Raw genomic sequence first — 18,445 nt, 5'->3', positions numbered from 1 at the left:
AGGAGAATTTCATAAAAAGAGATCATCTGTGTCAATGAAAAAATTCACATGATAGTTGTGTAAGTGATCCTTAAACTTGAGATCACTAAGTTATATATCTTATATAGAAAGTTTTATATTTAATTAATCATATTACACATTGTCCTAATCAAAGGTAAGAAATGGGCAGATTTTGAATATAACATGAACTATATGAATACATTTAAGTAATCAAAAGAAGATTCATCATCTTAGATGAATTATGAAAAGTATTTCATCTGTTGTCAAATAGTATTGACTGTAAATCATTGCATAAGATGGAATGAGATTTGAAAAGAGTTTTAAATCGTATTTAAAGAATTAATAACTATGGTGTTGAGAACAAAATTATTTGGCAGAACACACACACTTCATGCTATAATATCTAAATTGGAACATTGTTGATGAAGGGATAACAATTACATTAAGAAACTGTTTACTGAAAGGTTAATGTAAATCACTTATGACTTTCCTAATATTTAGGGAATCATGACAGGTTGCTAGATATTATACTTGTCTTCAACTATAAATCAAATAATTGTTGAATTGATAATAAATTAATTTATTTAATCCTATTTTATTTAGGGTTAGATTTATATTTGGGACAACTTATTAAAAAATCTAATAAGTCACACACATAAAAACCATTGGTCATAAATAAAAATAAGATGATTAATCAAGTATTACTTGATTGTAAATAAGTTTTTGAAATTAAGGATTAGAATGTAATTAATACATGAGATTACAATTTTAGATTTAGAAACAATCAAATAAAGACTTGATTGAATAAATTTTTAAAATTAGCCTAAAATAATATATATGATGTTATTTAAGGGGAAACTTGATATATTTTTTCATTTATAGGGTTTTCATTTTTCTCTCTAAATAAAAAGCTATACCTTTTATTTTCTAAGGTGAGTGAAGTACAACATAAAAATACCTAAAACATAAAAGAAAAGAGCTGACACTCACAAGAATCTCTCCTAAAAGAGTTTAGAAGATTTCTTATTGGTAGTTCGTATGAATTACCATTAGAGGCTAAACATTTGGACGACTTTTGGTTTGCAATAACATAACATTAAAGAAATTATTCAAAATAAATATATATAATCTTTTGGTAATCTTTATATAAAAACCAAACAACCATGAAAATATTAAATTTACAGTTAAAGTGACCTGGGAATCTGTCATTTTCTAATTATTATCGTCACATTTTGCATGTTAATTAATGCTCATGATGGAAATGTCTTATTCGACAGGTTGACATCAAGTAATCATCAAGAGTACATAGGGAATCAAATTGATTACAAATCTTAACATTTTATTCCCTTTTTTCAGCTGATATTCTATCAAGGAAAGCAATTAACCCCTCCATATGGCTAGTATAAATAGACCATCCAAGGATGTCAAATTCCTCAAAGCAAAGCCTTGTAATCTCTCACAACAAACTTCGCAAGACATAATATTCCCTTTACAAACTCAACTTCTGTTAATTCTTCGTAGATATGGATATCGTGAGAAGGTTGGTTGCGGACAGGCCAGTGGTGATTTTTAGCAGGAGCACTTGTTGCATGAGCCACTCCATTAAAACACTTATATCTAGCTTTGGGGCAAATCCTACAGTTTATGAGCTAGATCAAATTCCAAACGGGAAGCAAATTGAAAGAGCATTAGTACAGCAGCTAGGATGTCAGCCAAGTGTACCAACTGTTTTCATAGGCCAAGAGTTTGTTGGTGGTGATAAGCAAGTCATGAGCTTACAAGTCAGGAATGAGCTAGGCTCTTTGCTTAGGAAGGCAGGAGCTATATGGATTTGATCAGATGGCAGTATTAAGTGATATTTACACATGCATTAATTCGGTAGTACTGTACTTCGCTGGTGCTGAACAAGCAGAATAAGTAGTCTTTTCTTCCTTTTTTTTTTTATCCAGTTTTCATACGATAAATGTTGATCATCGGCCAAGGCTTCAGATATTTTGTAGAGCCTCTTGATCCTTTTCGGCGGTCAGGATTAACATTAAACATGTCCAGCTATTATCACTAGCTAGTCTGTACTAAATAAAAGGAGACGTATAGCTTAATTACATGCATTATGCATTTGCAATATTGGTGTTATATGTCTTTAATTGTAGGAAATCAGTCGAGAATTAATCCAACTCCTAAAATAATCACAATATAAAGTTTTTAGCAGGAGTTTGTTTTCATTTTTCAGTAAACTCTGCATATTTTAATGTGAAAAGCCAATGTCGCAGATTTTTCCCGCAAGGAAATATTTGTTAGGAGTCATTTTTATTTGAAACTACCGTTTTGCTTTGATCCTTCATTTTAGTTTTGAATACCAAGCCATGTCTAACGTGGATACCTGGACATGATATACACCCTTGTATGCTCCAATTACATGAAAAATCAAAGAAAATTATAGTTCATAATGGATTTGAAATCAGAGCCCAAACAACATAGAGAACTAGTATATGAAATTGATAAAATGTCCAAGGACTGGTCCCTGTCTCTGTTATAGAATTCTACCAATAATATTGATCGAAATAGGATGTTTAGTTCATCAAGATTAGTGATAAAAATCAAAATATATGTTAATTAACCACTGATGTGCAGAAAATATATATAGATAAATGACAACTTGAAAAACACCATAGTTATTAAACCCGATCCGGAGGTTGACCTGGCCAAGGAGCCGGGTCCCGGGTTACACGAGTTGACCTAGGTCGGGTTAACTCAAATGAACTTGGAAAAAATAAAAAGTTTTTTTTTTTAAAGTTTTAATATTTTGTATCAAAAAATTAAAAAAAAAAACAATCCATATGAATATAAGTTATACATGTTGTAAATAATGAAGTTTAAAAGATTATTTTAAAAGGTTTTTTATCCTACATTAAAAATACACTATGTTATCCTTTTAAATTGAAGTATTTAAACCAAAAAAAGTTTTTTATCGCGTATTGAAAAAACATAATTTTTTTCTCGTGAACATAGAGTATATATACTAAAGGACTTCAAATCTCATATCAAAAAAATAAAATATTCTTCTAGCATTTATATAGTAAACTTTGAAAAAGGTTAATAACTAACTAAAAAATATGAAAAAAAGGGTCTCTGGTTAGGAGAAAAAACACATTTGAAAAAAAAATGGGTTTCTACCGAGTTTGACTATTTTTTTGCTCTTGCAGGTCCTTCACCTTACCTGGATCGATCCAGTCATCGGGACGACCGAGTCGACTGGGTCCCAAATTGACCCGCTAGGCCGGTCAAGTCCTGGGTCGACTCGTCGGGCCGGTCCAGGTTTAATAACTATAGAAAAGACAACAAAGCCCATAGTTACTCTCCTAACCACAAAACAACTAGACGTAGGAAATTTGTTTTAAAATACATTAATGCACATATTTACTCATTTTTAGGTTAATATTTTGTTGAATTTATTTTTTAACAAAAACTCTTTATGGTGAATGAGAAATTAATCTTAAACAACCTTTTCTTAACATGTTTTTGTAAAACCTTAAAAACTTTATTTTACATAGGAATGAAAAAAGATTTTCTTATTGTTTAAAGTGTTAAAATTGAACCAAAAAAATACCCAAACTTTTTGAGAGGAGAGGGCATAAACAAAATGGAATTTAGGTTTAAGCCACACAACGCAGTTCGACTCGTGCCTAGGCTTGAGTTTAGGTTTGCTGTAAAATAAATTTTTGGATTACAAAAAAATTATGTTTTTGCCAACCTATTTTCCAAGCATGCGGTTGGGTTTATAATTCTTTAACTTATAAGAAATTTTTTTGTTAGATCATTAGTTTTTCCGCCTATGAATAACAATATGATTAGTTAGTCTTCTTCTTCACCAACCTGAAGAATTGTTTTACTGTTAAAAACTTATATTTAAAGCTAAAATCTTCAAGTTTAGTACTGTTTTATGGCCAGAAATTAAGATTGATAATGGAGAGAATTTATTATGGTAATTATCATAATTAATTCTATACAATTTTGGTTTCAAAATCCATTATAAATTGATGTTGAAGGAAGACTGTTTTAGATACTTTTTTTGCTTCTTTTTTCATTTTATTCTCTTATTTTTTAAGCTTCTAGTGCCATAAATTAAGATTGATAATGGAGGGAATTTATTATGGTAATTATCATAATTAATTCTAAACAATTTTGATTCCATAATCCATTATAAAATGGTGTTGAAGGAAGCGTGTTTTAGATACTTTTTTTTGTTCCTTTTTTCATTGTATTCTCTTATTTTTTAAGCTGATTTTTTCATCTTAATTTTCCTTGATCCTATTCTAGAGCTTAAGCTAAAGTTTAACTTTTATCTAGTTTATTATTATCAAGAAATTTGTTTAAAAAATAGAATAGATGAATGTGGTATCCTTTTGAACTAATTAAGCAATTAAAACCATATATTTAAATGTATTATCTTTATCTTTGTTTAGTTTATATATGTTTTTCCAATGTATTTATGCTAATTGTTTATTTAAATTAAATAAGTTTATATTAGTGTGATGCATGTTATAAGAATACCATATTGATCTAAATTTATCAAAACTTGATCTTCCCATAGTTGAAAAACTTTGTTTGTTTGGTTTTGTAATTACTATACTTATTTATATTTTTTTTATTTAAGAAGCTAACATTTTTATATAAATTTCTTGTTGTTGTTTTATAGAATTTTACCATGACATCAACTCAAGAATTGATTGCCCTAACTAATGTTGCAATAACTACATCTTGAATGGATTGAGCATTAGTACCATAAGACATGTATGCTTTAAGAAAATGATTTTTTTCACTTACAAAGAAGTGGATGGAGAACACCTATATATGAAGAATTTATTAACCTTCAAGGTATTAGGTTTTGGGAAGGTTATAATAATGATGACTTTCAAAAACCTTCTAATCCTAAACAATGTACTTCATGTTGCTAATATTAGAAAAAACTTAGTGTTTGACTCATTGTTAAGTACAAATAATTTTAAAATTGTCTTCAAAAGTGATAATGTTACTCTTTAAAAATAGAATGCTTATAGGAAAGGGTTATTTTTATAATCACATTTTCAAAATGAATGTAATAATTACCAAGTGTAATTTTTTAGAAAAATCATGCTTGGTGTAATAATAATAATGATATATGGCATAATAATGCTTGGTGAATTATAATTCTATATAAAGGTTAATAAATCTTAAATCATTACCAAGTGTAATTTTTTAGAAAAATCATGTGTGAGGTTTATGTACAATTAAATTCATAAAGCATTTTTTTTAAAATAGTTAAAAAAAATAGTGAACCTCAATATTTAATTCACTTGAATATTGATGATTTAAATTTTATAAAAACTAAAAGTTGAAAAAGGTATTACACTACTTTAATAGATGATTATGCAAGGTATTATAAATCTATTTGCTTAGGATCAAAGATCCTCTTGAAATGTTTAAACATTATAAGAATAAAGTTGAAAATCAACTTAATTAATAATAAAATAAAGATATAAGAAGTGATAAAGGTGAAGAATACAAAACACTTTTAGGTGAATTCTTTTTTCAAAATGGTATTATCTACTAAACTAGTGCTTCTTATTCACCTCAACAAAATATCATTATGAAAAATAAAAATTAAACATTAAAAGAAATAATGAATGTCATATTGATAAGTTTAAGAACACCTTAGATCTTCTAAGGAAGGCACTTCCGACTGTCAATTACATGCTTAATAAAGTACCGTAAAAAAATTAGAAAATATATCATATGAATTGTAGAAAGGAAAAAGATCTTTTTATAAATACCTTGAAGTATATGGGTGTCAATATGGTTGTACCTAATCCAAAAAAATTCAATATAGGACTTAAAACTATGAATTGTTTTTTTATCGGATATGCTTACATAGTAGTATATATCGATTTATTATACATCAGTCTACCAATGCATGTTGTTTGATACAAAACCCCCAAAGTAGGCCCTAAATATGTTATTTGAGATAGTTTTGTTATTTTCCTAACTCTTAATTTTAGATTTTATATTATTTTTCCTTTTTTGTTTTAGAATTTTGATTTTTTCTACCTTATAAAGGTATTTTATAAACTATTATAAGATTTGCAAAGCCTTTTAAAGAGGTAGAATAAATCAAAATAAAGCTACAAATTAAGATCATTTAGGTGCAATTTATTATACCAAAACTCTATTTTTGTTACATACAATCTTTCTCTGTTTATGCTTTTGTCTACATCAGTTACTTAGTGGTATTAAAATGATATAGTGATGGCAATTGGATATCTAACTCTAAGAATTTAAAATCTATTAGTGAATATGTCATTTCACACTTTGTGGAGTAGCTATATCATGAAAATCCTCTAAACAAACATGCAATGTAAAATCTATGAAGGAATAAGAGTTTATCACTCTTGATAAAAATAGAGAGGAAGTCAAATGGCTTCGAAATATCTTAGGGAGGAAGTAAAATGACTTCACTATGAATGGTTCATAGTAAGAAGCTACCTATCCTAACATAGTGAACCATCAAATTGATATCTTTCTACGAATCTTTGAGTCTTTTATACTTGTTACATAATTACCATTCATATGGGTGATTGTTAAAATTTTATTTTAAAACATGGTTAATAAATACATTAAAGACCAAATTAAAAGTGGAGTCTATTAACTTTTGTAGTTAAAACTTTGTTAAAATTTATTCTTCAACAAAAGGTATTTAACATGGAATATTAATCTAGTTAAAAAAACTATAGGTGAATGAAAAATTATTCTCAAAGAACCCTTAGAAGATATGTTTTTATGAAACCCCAAAACTCTATCCTACATAGTAAAAAAAAACAAGATTTTCTTGTTTATATATGAGGAATATAAAAAGTTAAAATGGAGCTCGATTTTATATGAGAGTGGACCTAAGTAAAGTGGGTTTTAGGCTTAAACTACACGTGCACGGCTCGTGCCTAGAATTGAGTTTGATTTTGCTTTAAAACATTTTCTTGGACTATAGAAAAATTATTTTTTGGAAAAATTACATTTAGAATCTTGTATTTTGGTCCGAATTATGATTAACTGTTATAGTTTAAGAGATTACATTTTACATTTTAGATTAAAAAAATTAAAATGTGATGAAATGACCAAATTATCTTCGTGTGTGTATATATATATATATATATATATATATATATATATATATATCAAAAACCCCAAATTAAAGCCTAGAAAAAGCCCTAATTTTGTTAATATTATCTCTCCCTTTTCTTCTTCTTCACTGCCATCTAGGGGATGGAAAATCAGAATTGCAGCAATCTCATTATATGTTTTTCAATGTTCAAGCAAACCCAAAATCATATAGGAATTTGCTGTCTGCGAATTTCATTTTCTAACTCAAAAGTTTTAGAACTAGACTCAAAAGTCATAATCCTCTATTTCAAACTTATTACCATGTTTTGAATTTCCTCATCTAAAGGAGAAGCCATGACAAAATCAATCTTCATTTCCTCTGCAACATCTTTTGAATTATCACCTGCACCTTCTCCAATTTTATTCAATGGCAAATTTATATTATTTAACATTAGGGTTTTTTAGTCATTAAATGAATTATAATGACAATCCTGTAAATAATTAGATTATTATTTTTTTTTACATTTCATAGGAGGATGTTAAGTCTTAGCATGCATATAAAATTTAGGATGTAAAGTATAATTTTTTAAACAATACCGGGCAATCACAATTCGAGACTAATCTATAGTATGTTGAGGGTAATTTTCTCTTCTTTTTTTTGCCAACCTATTTTCTAGACTTGGGTTTGATTTATAATTCTTTTACCTTTAAGGAATTATTTTTTACTAGCCCATTAGTTTGTCTAGCCCATGTACAAAAATTGGATTAGTTAGTCTTCTTGTTCATCAACTTGAATAATTGTTTCAACACTAAAAACTTCATCTTTAAGAGTCAAATCTATCAGACTTAATATTTTTTTATGATAGGTATCTAAAAATTGATGGAATTTATTTTGATAATTATCATAATTAGTTTTATATCATTTTGTGTTCCAAAATATAGTCTAAAAAAGGGATAAAAGGAGAGTGTTATAGGTTTTTTGACATGTTTTTTATACTTTTCTTTGTCACCATTTTTTTTAGTTTATTATATTATGTTTTAAACTTGGTTTTTTTTCCTTAATTTTGCTCATATTCTAGAGCTTAATTTCACTCATTGCGGAGAAATGGAGAAATATGAGAGTAATATCTTTTTTATTTTATATAATTTATTTAGAAATACAAACAAATAAGATGGTGTTGTTAGAGTTTTGAAAGATTATTTGCAAACATCATGTTTGTACGAGATAAGGAGTAAATATCCTATAGTGGTTTTGTTTAAATATAAATTCAATACATTATTAATATGCATGCTAGCATTAATTTCTAATTTTAATTAGAAATTTTTCTTAAAATATATTTTTCCGCGCTATATATTATGCTCACTAGCCTAATATTTTTGGATAACTCTAGAAACATATTGGAATAGTAAATGTCATGATAAAGAAAAGTAAGGTGCCTATATCTACCTGAAGAATATATATCATGATATTGAAATTCATCTTGTTGACATGGGCAATCTTGATTAACTAGAGATTTAGGGAATAATTTATATCTTGATAAGAATATTTATCCTAGCATATAATTTGTTGTGACTTTATATAGAATTTTCTATGTGACATGCGTATATTGTGTTGTACTAGCAGGATTACATACATTATCGAGAGGTGAAATGAATTAAATTTTTGTCATTATCGTCTGTAAAAGCATCAAATGTGGATACGCAGAATATTAATAAATCTATTTTCATATTATTAATTTTTTTTATATAAATTCTAGTTCCATATTAATAAATCCTTCTACTTATATATTAATAAATCATATCTGTGATTCTAGGAACCGTCCTTTCTCTTGTTTTGCCTTTTTCTCATATTCCATCTCTAGACGATCCTAAATGACTCACCAAAGTTGATGAGTTCTTAAATACTTATCCTCTGATCTGTTAGATTTAGACTTATTAATGACTGCTGCAGGTTCTATAATTACATTTACAGAGCGAGCATACATCGTAAAGAGAGTAAGACAGAGTATCATGATCATGCATGATTTGTGCATTAAACTGATGGGAAATAGTTATTAGCAGCTGAATTGGAGGCAAAACACAATATTCAAGTGACCATCTAGTCTAGACTTGGGCTTTATTTCATGATCAAGTCAGCTATGCAAGCAGATGATCATGATACTACATACCTTCTGTCATTTTTTCTTTCCAGGCAGCAGATATAGCTTGTAACAGACATTTTGGATATTAACACTAGCAAAGGTAATATTCAAATATCGAGGGTCAAACCCCCAGTAGCATATCTTAACTGATACAGCAAGTTGCACGTGAGAATATGGTACTAGAAGGTAGAAGTCACAGCAAGTTGCACGTGAGAATATGGTACTAGAAAGTAAAAGTCACTTCCTATATATTCAGAATAACACGAGGGCAATGATATAGTAATTTATTCGCAGTAACCTTTTCTTTTCTGATTGCTCATCAGAATGTCTTCGTACTATATTATTCTAGGTTCTGCAATGTGTAGAAATTAATAAGGTGGAGGCTCCACACGGTACCTTGTATATTTTGTTTAGTAGAGTGGGAGAATTTGGATTGTTTGTTATTCCATTCCTGGTAATTAATTATAGATAAAATTCTTACAATGATAAAAAGTATCCTGCTGCACAATCTAAATTTATTGATTTATCGGTAGTTTTCTTTATCGAAGGATAGATTTCAAACTTGGGTTTTGAATTTTTTTTTTTTTTTTACATAACATGAAGTGTTTTAACTTATAAAAAATAATCTTGTTTTTGACGAGGTGCATCGAATTAAAATTTAAGTTTCTCTTTGATCTTATATAAATTATCGGTTTGTCTAAAGTATAGTAAATCTAATTTTAACTAGCTACACTAGTAACGATCTTATTTGTAGTGCAAACAATATCCTAAATAAATAAATCCATATCATTAATTCAATTGTTCTTTCCAATTATGTTCATTCTTATCTTATTTACCGTACAAATATTTTACTTTTTTTATAAATAGTCATTTAACTTTTCGATGTTATCTTCTAAATGAAAAAAACCAGTAAGAGGTTTTTGTTACATGGCCATGCTATCATGGGCGAGTGCTCTCTTTCTAAATGCATCATTTTTTTTTTGTTTTTATTTTTGTGCGAATCTTGCTATATATCAAATGGATAAACCCAATTATATATCAACCTCAGCGAGCAGATATTGCTCAAAATATGATAGAAATGGAGCTCTATGATTTTGAAACAGGGAAAATCTAAGAAAGGAAAAATTGCAGCCTGGACTATTCAACCCATAGCTTACCACCAAGTTAACGAGGTCGCAAAAATAAAATAAAATAAAATAAAAAATAAAAATTAATAGCATATAGCATATTGGTCAGATTGAATCAAGAAATGTGATGTATAAACTTTTTAGAAAAATAAACATTTTAGTTAATTTTTTTTTAGTTTAAAATTTTTTTTTTATTCAATATTATTAAATTTCTCATGTTTTTTCTATATAAATTATTATATATAAATAAACTTTAATAAATAAAAATTAAATATTTTAAATGTTTTATCATGTTATTAAATTTTTTAAGTTGACTTATAATTTAATTATGTTATCCTTCATTTACCACTACGTCAAATTGCTTCAAGCAAGTCCTGTCATTAGCACATGTCAGGTTTTGAATTTATTTCAAAAAAAATTATTAGTTAAAGTCTTATAAATTTCAGTGTCACTGAAAACTTATATAATCGTTAATTTTAGAGTCCGTGAGATTAATCGAGATATTTACAATCTAATCCAAAAACCAACATTAATTTAAAAAAAAAAAAAAAGACAACCAGGGGATTTCATGACACATCTTTTTAACAGTTAATGTCAGTCCCTCGTATTCTATCCTGCAGGAAACACTGTGGAAGCCGATCATTTTAAATGGACTCTATTAATAGCCTCCATAGGTGTTCAATCTCCTCATAGAAAAGCCTTTTAGACTCTAACAATCCTCATCAACATACACCCTTCGCACGCCTTCTAAAGTCTCTCAACAACCACTTCAAACTCTTTCAATCGATCTTCGTGAAAATGGACGTGGTGAATGTAATGATTCAAGGAAAGCCTGTCGTGATTTTCAGGAAGAGTTCTTGCTGCATGAGCCACTCCGTCGAGTCACTTATACGTGGATTTGGAGCAAATCTAACTATTTATGAGCTCGACAGAATAACAAATGGACAACAAATTGAAAGGGCACTAGTGCAACTGGGGTTTCGACAGAGCTTACCCGCTGTGTTCATAGGCCAGCAGCTGGTTGGCAATGAAAGGCAGGTGATGAGCCTCCACGTCCAGAACCAGCTGGTACCATTGCTTATACAAGCAGGTGCTATATGGATGTGGAATAAGTAGTTTCTCACTGACATATATAGGGCACGGATCAATATCATGCTGCTGAACATTTTGATAAGCTACTACTTTTGTTTTTTGTTTCCAGTTTTCCCGAAGTAAGCGAAAAGTGATAAGAGGCACAGCTAAGGACCTCTTTCTGTTTTGAAATTTTCATTACAACTTCCACGCATATATTCTGTGTCTAATAAGGATGCACTACTTTTGTTACTTTCCTCGGGCTCAAAATAAAGCATTTGGGTGCACATAAGGGTGTGTGAGATAAAGAGCATGAGCATTTTGTTTGAGGATAACAAGTGCGGGGGATTAGACTTGTGAAGGTGAACATTAATTTCCCAACCTTTTTTTTTCAATAAATGAGAAATTTCATTAGTAAAGCTGTTCATTACTGTCATTCCCAAGGTGACACAAGTTAGAGTACGTAGCATTTGTGATCGCCACCTAAAGAAGCCCATACAATCTGTGCTGAACTTTGCACAGTTTTCCTGACAATCATTCATTCTGTGGCACAACCTGAATCGTGGAGTTTGTTGTGGCTTACATTTCATATGAAATGTATGTCAGAAACACGCTCCTGATTAAAATTGCTGGAAATTTCCTCTATTGCTGATGTTGTTTAACCTATTGTAATTTAGTCACCCAGCAGCAGCTTCTATTTCACAAAGTTGCTGCAGAATCCGCCATGCTTTTTAGTTAGATAGCCATGTAAAAAACATGTGGTCACGAAATATGATCTTGATTTCTCTGCTTTTGGTAGTTAATTGGGTAGCTAGACAATTAAACCATGTCTTGAAAAATGCATTAGCCCTCAAAGTAGCCTTCACAAAAAGCCAACCTATACCGTCGGGGCTAAAATTCCAGGTTATATATCTAAACGTAGCGTAATGTTTACAAGTGACCCTGCCAACGTAGCGTTTCGCTTTTATTATATCATGATCAGGGCAGTTACGCAACATGATCCTCCATACTTTCTATCAACTTTTCTTTCCAGGCAGAAGCAGGGCAAGTAGCATGTGTGTCATAGATATGAGGATATTTTGAATGCTAAACCCTACAAAAGAAGAAAACGAGGTGATGCATATATGATTGGTGGTTCTGTTTTATGTAAATCCAAAAGAAAAGGTGACAATGATTGAACTGGCTAAGGATGTGTATGCTTGAATTCTCAAGATATTATTTTGTTTATTCTTTCTACATGGGGAATATCTTTCGATCACCATGTCTTCCACGAATTTTAAAAACTTAAGCACCATATTAAATGCGGTGTGCTGCACATAATCAGTATATCTAATTCCTGGAATTTTCCATTTGCAGGTACAGTAGTGAGCTTCATAATTAGGAAAATTCAAAAGAGTTCAAGAACACTATTAGAAAATCTATAAATACAAGCGGAATCACCGACGGATTTTTTCCATTGGTATTTTTTGGTGATCTTTACCGACCGAAGTTTTTTCATCGCTAACTCTGTCGGTATTTATTGACAAAAATATATACACCGAGAAAATCTTAGTCATAATAGAAGGAATTAAAAAAATCAAAACAATACAATAACGTGTAAGTTTTTGCGGACGTCGTTACCAATGGAATTATAGTTGGATACAAACAGGGAAGCCCGTGTAGTGATGTGTCACTTATACCGATAGAATTACTGACGGATTGACAGACAGAATAATTTTATCGGTAAATACATTAGTAATAGTTAATATATGACTTGACCGTCGACCTTCCCCTCCTCTCACCTATTTCTTCTTCTTCCTTAAAAAAACTCTTTGCAACAAAACAAATAGCCCCCCCCGACCCCCACATCTCCCCTCATCTCAACACAACTCATCCTTCCTCAACTTTTCCAATCACAATAACACTCTGTTTGACAGCATCCGTGTTCTGATTGAAATTTTGTTGTGGATTTTCCATTTTAAGTAAGCAAATCTACTATTTTTTTTATTTGAACATAATTTTAAAATGTTAATTTTTTTATTGCATATTTTTGTGGTATATGTATTTTGTTGGGGTATTTACTTGTTTTATTATTTTTTCTCAAACAAACTTCTTGTATGGATTTATGATTTTGTACATGTTATGGTTTGTTTTAGATTTTATAAAATTGTATTTGTTTGTAAATTGTTGAAACTTATGTCGAATTACCGATTTAGGTGTGTTGTGATGATGGTTTGTTTAACACGTTCGTTTTATATTTTGTTAATTTTATTGCCGAGTTGTAATTTCCGTAAATGTGTACAAATTTATATGTACATAGATAATTGATAATGAATTAAGAGAAGTATTAAAGTAAGTTGGATAATCTTAAGGTAAACCAATATTTTTGCAAATTTATTTAGTTAATGTAGTTAATTAATACATGTTGTCATCATTATTTATATAGGTTCAATAGAAGTCATGGATGTATCGAGATTCACCCTAAGGATTGCGGAGGATGAATTATTGTAATAGGGTTCAGGGTTTTATTAATTACTTAACATCTAATCCGAGAAATATTAGTGGAGGCGGTATTAGGTGTCCATGCAAGAGGTATTAAAGTAAAAAGTTTCTCGTTCTAGATGTTGTAATGATGCATTTTCTATATAAAGAGTTCATTGAGGAATATTTGTGCTGGTATGCACACAGAGAACCATTTGTTACTCACAAGACCATGGTAAAAAAGATAGTTGAGTCAACTTCTAGTGCTAGCAACGTGTATAGAGTTGTAAATGACAACAATAATCCTTATAGGACTATGGTTATGGATGCAATAACAATGAATCAGAGTCATGCTGGTCCATGACCAATCATAGATGAAGAACCTAATGCAGACGCGACCAGGTTTTTTGATCTTTTGAAAGATTTTGATGAACCATTATGGGATGACTGCACAAATCATAGTAAATTATCAGTCGTTGCTGAGGTTGAGTGAAGCCGATGACATAATGATTAGTACTTAAAAGTGCATTTTTATTAAGGTTTTATATCATCATTTTGCACTTGAAGTATCAATAACTCCTTAACTATAGCATATTTTATAACAAGAAGTCTAATAATATAAGATACCATTAATTTATAGTAAATGTTCATTTTAAATACAAGCCTATCACATAAATCAAAGGATTGATTGATGAGCTTAACTACTGAAATTGAGAAGACAAAGAGAGGGCTAAGCTTAGAAAAGAGATGTTGGTTCGGTCCAAACTGGAACACCATTCGGTTATTGGATCATAACTAGAGCTGTAGAACTTGGATTTAGGTCTGGTTTATATATATGGAAAGCTAAGACATAGGCTTAAAACTTTCATGAGGAGTCCAAGATTTAAAAGTGCCATTTTCAAGTTCAAATGGTAGCAACAACGGAGAAGTCGAAATCTGTCCTGCGACCCAGACACTGTTCAGTGTTCAAACCATATCTCGAGTTCTAGAAGTCCAAATATACCGATTCTTGTTTTATTGGAAAGCTGAGACAATTTTCCAGAACTTTCATGAAGATTATTTGTTCAAATTTTGATGTTAGCAATGATATTTTGTTTAGACAAGAAAATAAGAATTGTCACCAAGTCAAAATGTGGTCACCTACTCAATAATTAGTCATAAAATCAATAGTTCCAAATTTTGGCCTATAAAAGGAGGCATTTGCCATGTATTTAGGCATCTTGGTGTTCAGATCAAGATCACTCTCTTTCTTTGTATTTTGAAATGTTCAAGTTTTATTTTATGTTATATTAATCTCTTATATTGTTAGCAATGATATTTTGTTTAGACAAGAAAATAAGAATTGTCACCAAGTCAAAATGTGGTCACCCACTCAATAATTAGTCATAAAATCAATAGTTCCGAATTTTGGCCTATAAAAGGAGGCATTTGCCATGTATTTAGGCATCTTGGTGTTCAGATCAAGATCACTCTCTTTCTTTGTATTTTGTAATGTTCAAGTTTTATTTTATGTTATATTAATCTCTTATATTGTTTATTTATGTTTTTCTTCTTCATGATGTTTAGCTAAGTTAATTATGTCAAGGTGAAATGGTTACACTAATAGTGTAAGAATAAGTATAATATAAACTCAACATGGACTTTAATGTTTGATACTAACATATTTTGTATTTGTTATCTTACTCACTTTTAATGCCTTGCTTGTTAAATGGTTAATCTAGATTTGTGTTATACAACCCTTGGTACAACAAATACTTGGCACTTTCATAGCTAACTGTATGGTATAACGGACACCTGAGCTATGAAAGGAACTTGATTTGTTGCTAACATAAGTTATCACCATGAATACCTAACAATATTTACAAGTATTGGAATTACTCGAATAAGATAATTAATGTAATCATGTTAACAATTTATAATTCGATTGGAACCTCCTTTATGTGTGGTTTCTAGTTGAGTAATAAAAAGAGTTTATACTATACTTGTTTGAAATACCATTAGTGGATCCTCTAACCTTGACAATTGTTTTATCCTTGTTTAATCCTTACATCAATATCACATCTCAAAAGTTCTCTTCAACTCCTTTTCATTTATTGTTTATAATTTTATATAGTTCACCTCCCTATGGTTCGACCCCGGTCTTGCCGGGTTATTTATTACTTCGACACTCCTGCACCTGGGATAAAACTTTAACTCTTTGATCGTGTCACATAATTGTTGAATGGGCAAGAAACATTTTACATGAAGGGATCATGCTAAAAGAGAACTTTTATGCTGTTAAGTCCATGATGAAACCCTTTGGTCTAGGATACCAGAAATTAACATGTGTCTAAACTTCTGCATGTTGTACTACTTTGAAAATGCTGAGCTGACCGAATGCAAAACATTTGGGTATTCCCATTATAAACCCAGAACTGGTAGGGAAAAGACTATTATAATGCATAAAAAAAAACTTAGATACTTCCCAATCACATATAGACTGCAAACGTTATTCATGTCACCAAAAACTGTTGAGCACATGACATGGCACCAATCACATGATGCGGTAGATGAAGTGAAGTGTGAAAATATTTTCACAATGTGCATCCTCACTTTTCAACTGAATCAAGGAATGTGCATCTTGGATTATATAGAGATGGATTCAATCCATTTGGGTCATTTGTTGCTCCTTATTCTTGTTAGCCGGTTATACTTATGGTTTACAACTTCACCAGGAATATGTATGAGGCTGGAATTCATGTTTTTATCTACGGTCATACCCAATCCTAATAGTCCGGGCCGGGATATAGTTTTTTATCTTCGACTATTGATTGATGAGTTGAAACAGTTGTGGTCCTTTGGGGCTTTGACTTATGATGTATCGACGAAACATAATTTGCTTATAAAGGTAGCTTTGATGTGGACTATCAATGATTTTTTAGCTTATAGAATGGTTTATGGTTGGAGCATACATAGAAAACTAGTATGTCCATACTGCATAGAAAATAACAAGGCATTCACGTTAATAAATGGGGGTAAAACGTCTTTTTTTTACTACCACCAGTGTTTCTTGCTAATAGATCACAAGTACAAAAGGAACATAAATGATTTTTTTATTGGTAAAGTTGAAAAGAATGTTGCACCTCTGCGTCTTTCTTGTGAAGAATTGTATGACATGGTGTCAAGAACGGTGACATTGTGTTTGGTTTTCAATTCGGTAAGCAGAAGTTTCCAGGTTTTGGTTTGACCCACAATTGGGTAAAGCGAAGTATTTTCTAGAAGCTTTCTTAATGGAAGACTAATCTCTTCCATCATAATCTTGACATCATGCACATAGAAAAGAACATGTTTGAGAACATTTTCAACACAATCATGGACGTAAAGGGGAAGACAAAGGACAACATCAAAGCTAGAATGAATATAGCGTTATTTTGTTACCATAAAAATATGGAGTTGGTTTATGCTGGTTGAACAAGTTGCTGACATGACACATTGAGAGGTTTGAAACGAATATCATCTAGACAATATACAAACTTGAGATGATATTCCCTCCATCATTTTTTAACTCGATGAAGCATCTACCCATACATTTACTGTTTGAGGCAAAAATTAGAGGCCCAATCCAGTATAGATGGATGTATCCATTTGAGAGGTTAGAGATTACAATTGCAATGTAATTAAAAATGTATTTTCATTGTTTTTGTTAATTGAAAACATTTGTTTAATTCCAAGCAAGTACTTGTTCAATCTTAAAAAATAAGTTAAAAACAAGGCGCATGTTGAGGCTTCGATATGTGAGGCCTATATTGTTGAGGATAACTCAACATTTATCTCGTACTATTTTGAGCCTCATTTAAGAACAAGAATCAATTGTGTTCCAAAGCATGAAGATGGTGGTGAAGTGCCTTCAAATAAAAACTTAGAAATATTCTCCAATCCTAAACGACCCGTACCAAAAAATGATGTTAGGGGAAGATATTTGTTTGAAATAGAATTCAGATAAACATATAATTATGTGTTATTTAACTATGATGAACTGAGACCTTTTATTTAATAAATATATATACTACTTTAACTTTGTTATAAATGAACTATTTATCTCTTGTAATATCACAAGCTCATATATTGTTGAATACCTCATAGGCAACATCGTCAATATTTATTGTCTAATAATTCACAGCTGATCGAATCTTAAATCTTTCAATTACAACATGAACAATTTTTCACGTGGTTTAGAACACATATAAGTACTATCACAAACTCATTCATTGTTCATTGTGATACTTGATGTTCCAAGTTTATCAACTCGAGAAGGAATGATAATGTTACATTGTCTTTACTAAGTTTGGGTCCTGAAAGAAAAGTGAAGTGTTACAATGTGTATTTTGTTAATGAATACGTGTTTCATACTAAAGAGTATGAGAAGGGTAGAAAGACATATAACAATGGTTTTTATGTTAAGGGATCAACTTCTAGTGAGTTTGAAGTTGACTATTATGGGAAATTAGAAGAGGTAATTGAATTGCAATATCATAA

At 30.3% G+C, this 18,445-nt stretch overlaps 2 protein-coding genes across 2 annotated transcripts; both read left to right on the top strand.

Moving 5' to 3' along the window:
- The first annotated feature begins 1,423 nt into the window (after positions 1 to 1,423).
- LOC18111306 (monothiol glutaredoxin-S6) lies at positions 1,424 to 2,133 on the top strand. The gene has a single exon (XM_006389620.3). The coding sequence runs from the start codon at positions 1,524 to 1,526 to the stop codon at positions 1,833 to 1,835; it is 312 nt and encodes a 103-aa protein (XP_006389682.1). The 5' UTR covers positions 1,424 to 1,523; the 3' UTR covers positions 1,836 to 2,133.
- Positions 2,134 to 11,071: 8,938 nt separating this feature from the next.
- On the top strand, positions 11,072 to 11,889 carry LOC18111308 (monothiol glutaredoxin-S6). Its single transcript, XM_052450353.1, has 2 exons — positions 11,072 to 11,489; positions 11,601 to 11,889. Exons 1-2 carry the CDS (start codon positions 11,198 to 11,200, stop codon positions 11,612 to 11,614), a joined length of 306 nt encoding a protein of 101 aa, XP_052306313.1. The 5' UTR covers positions 11,072 to 11,197; the 3' UTR covers positions 11,615 to 11,889.
- Positions 11,890 to 18,445: the final 6,556 nt, after the last annotated feature.

This window comes from Populus trichocarpa, chromosome 2, assembly GCF_000002775.5.
Source record: "Populus trichocarpa isolate Nisqually-1 chromosome 2, P.trichocarpa_v4.1, whole genome shotgun sequence".
NCBI lineage: Eukaryota > Viridiplantae > Streptophyta > Magnoliopsida > Malpighiales > Salicaceae > Populus > Populus trichocarpa.
This window is presented reverse-complemented; position numbering and strand designations above follow the sequence as displayed.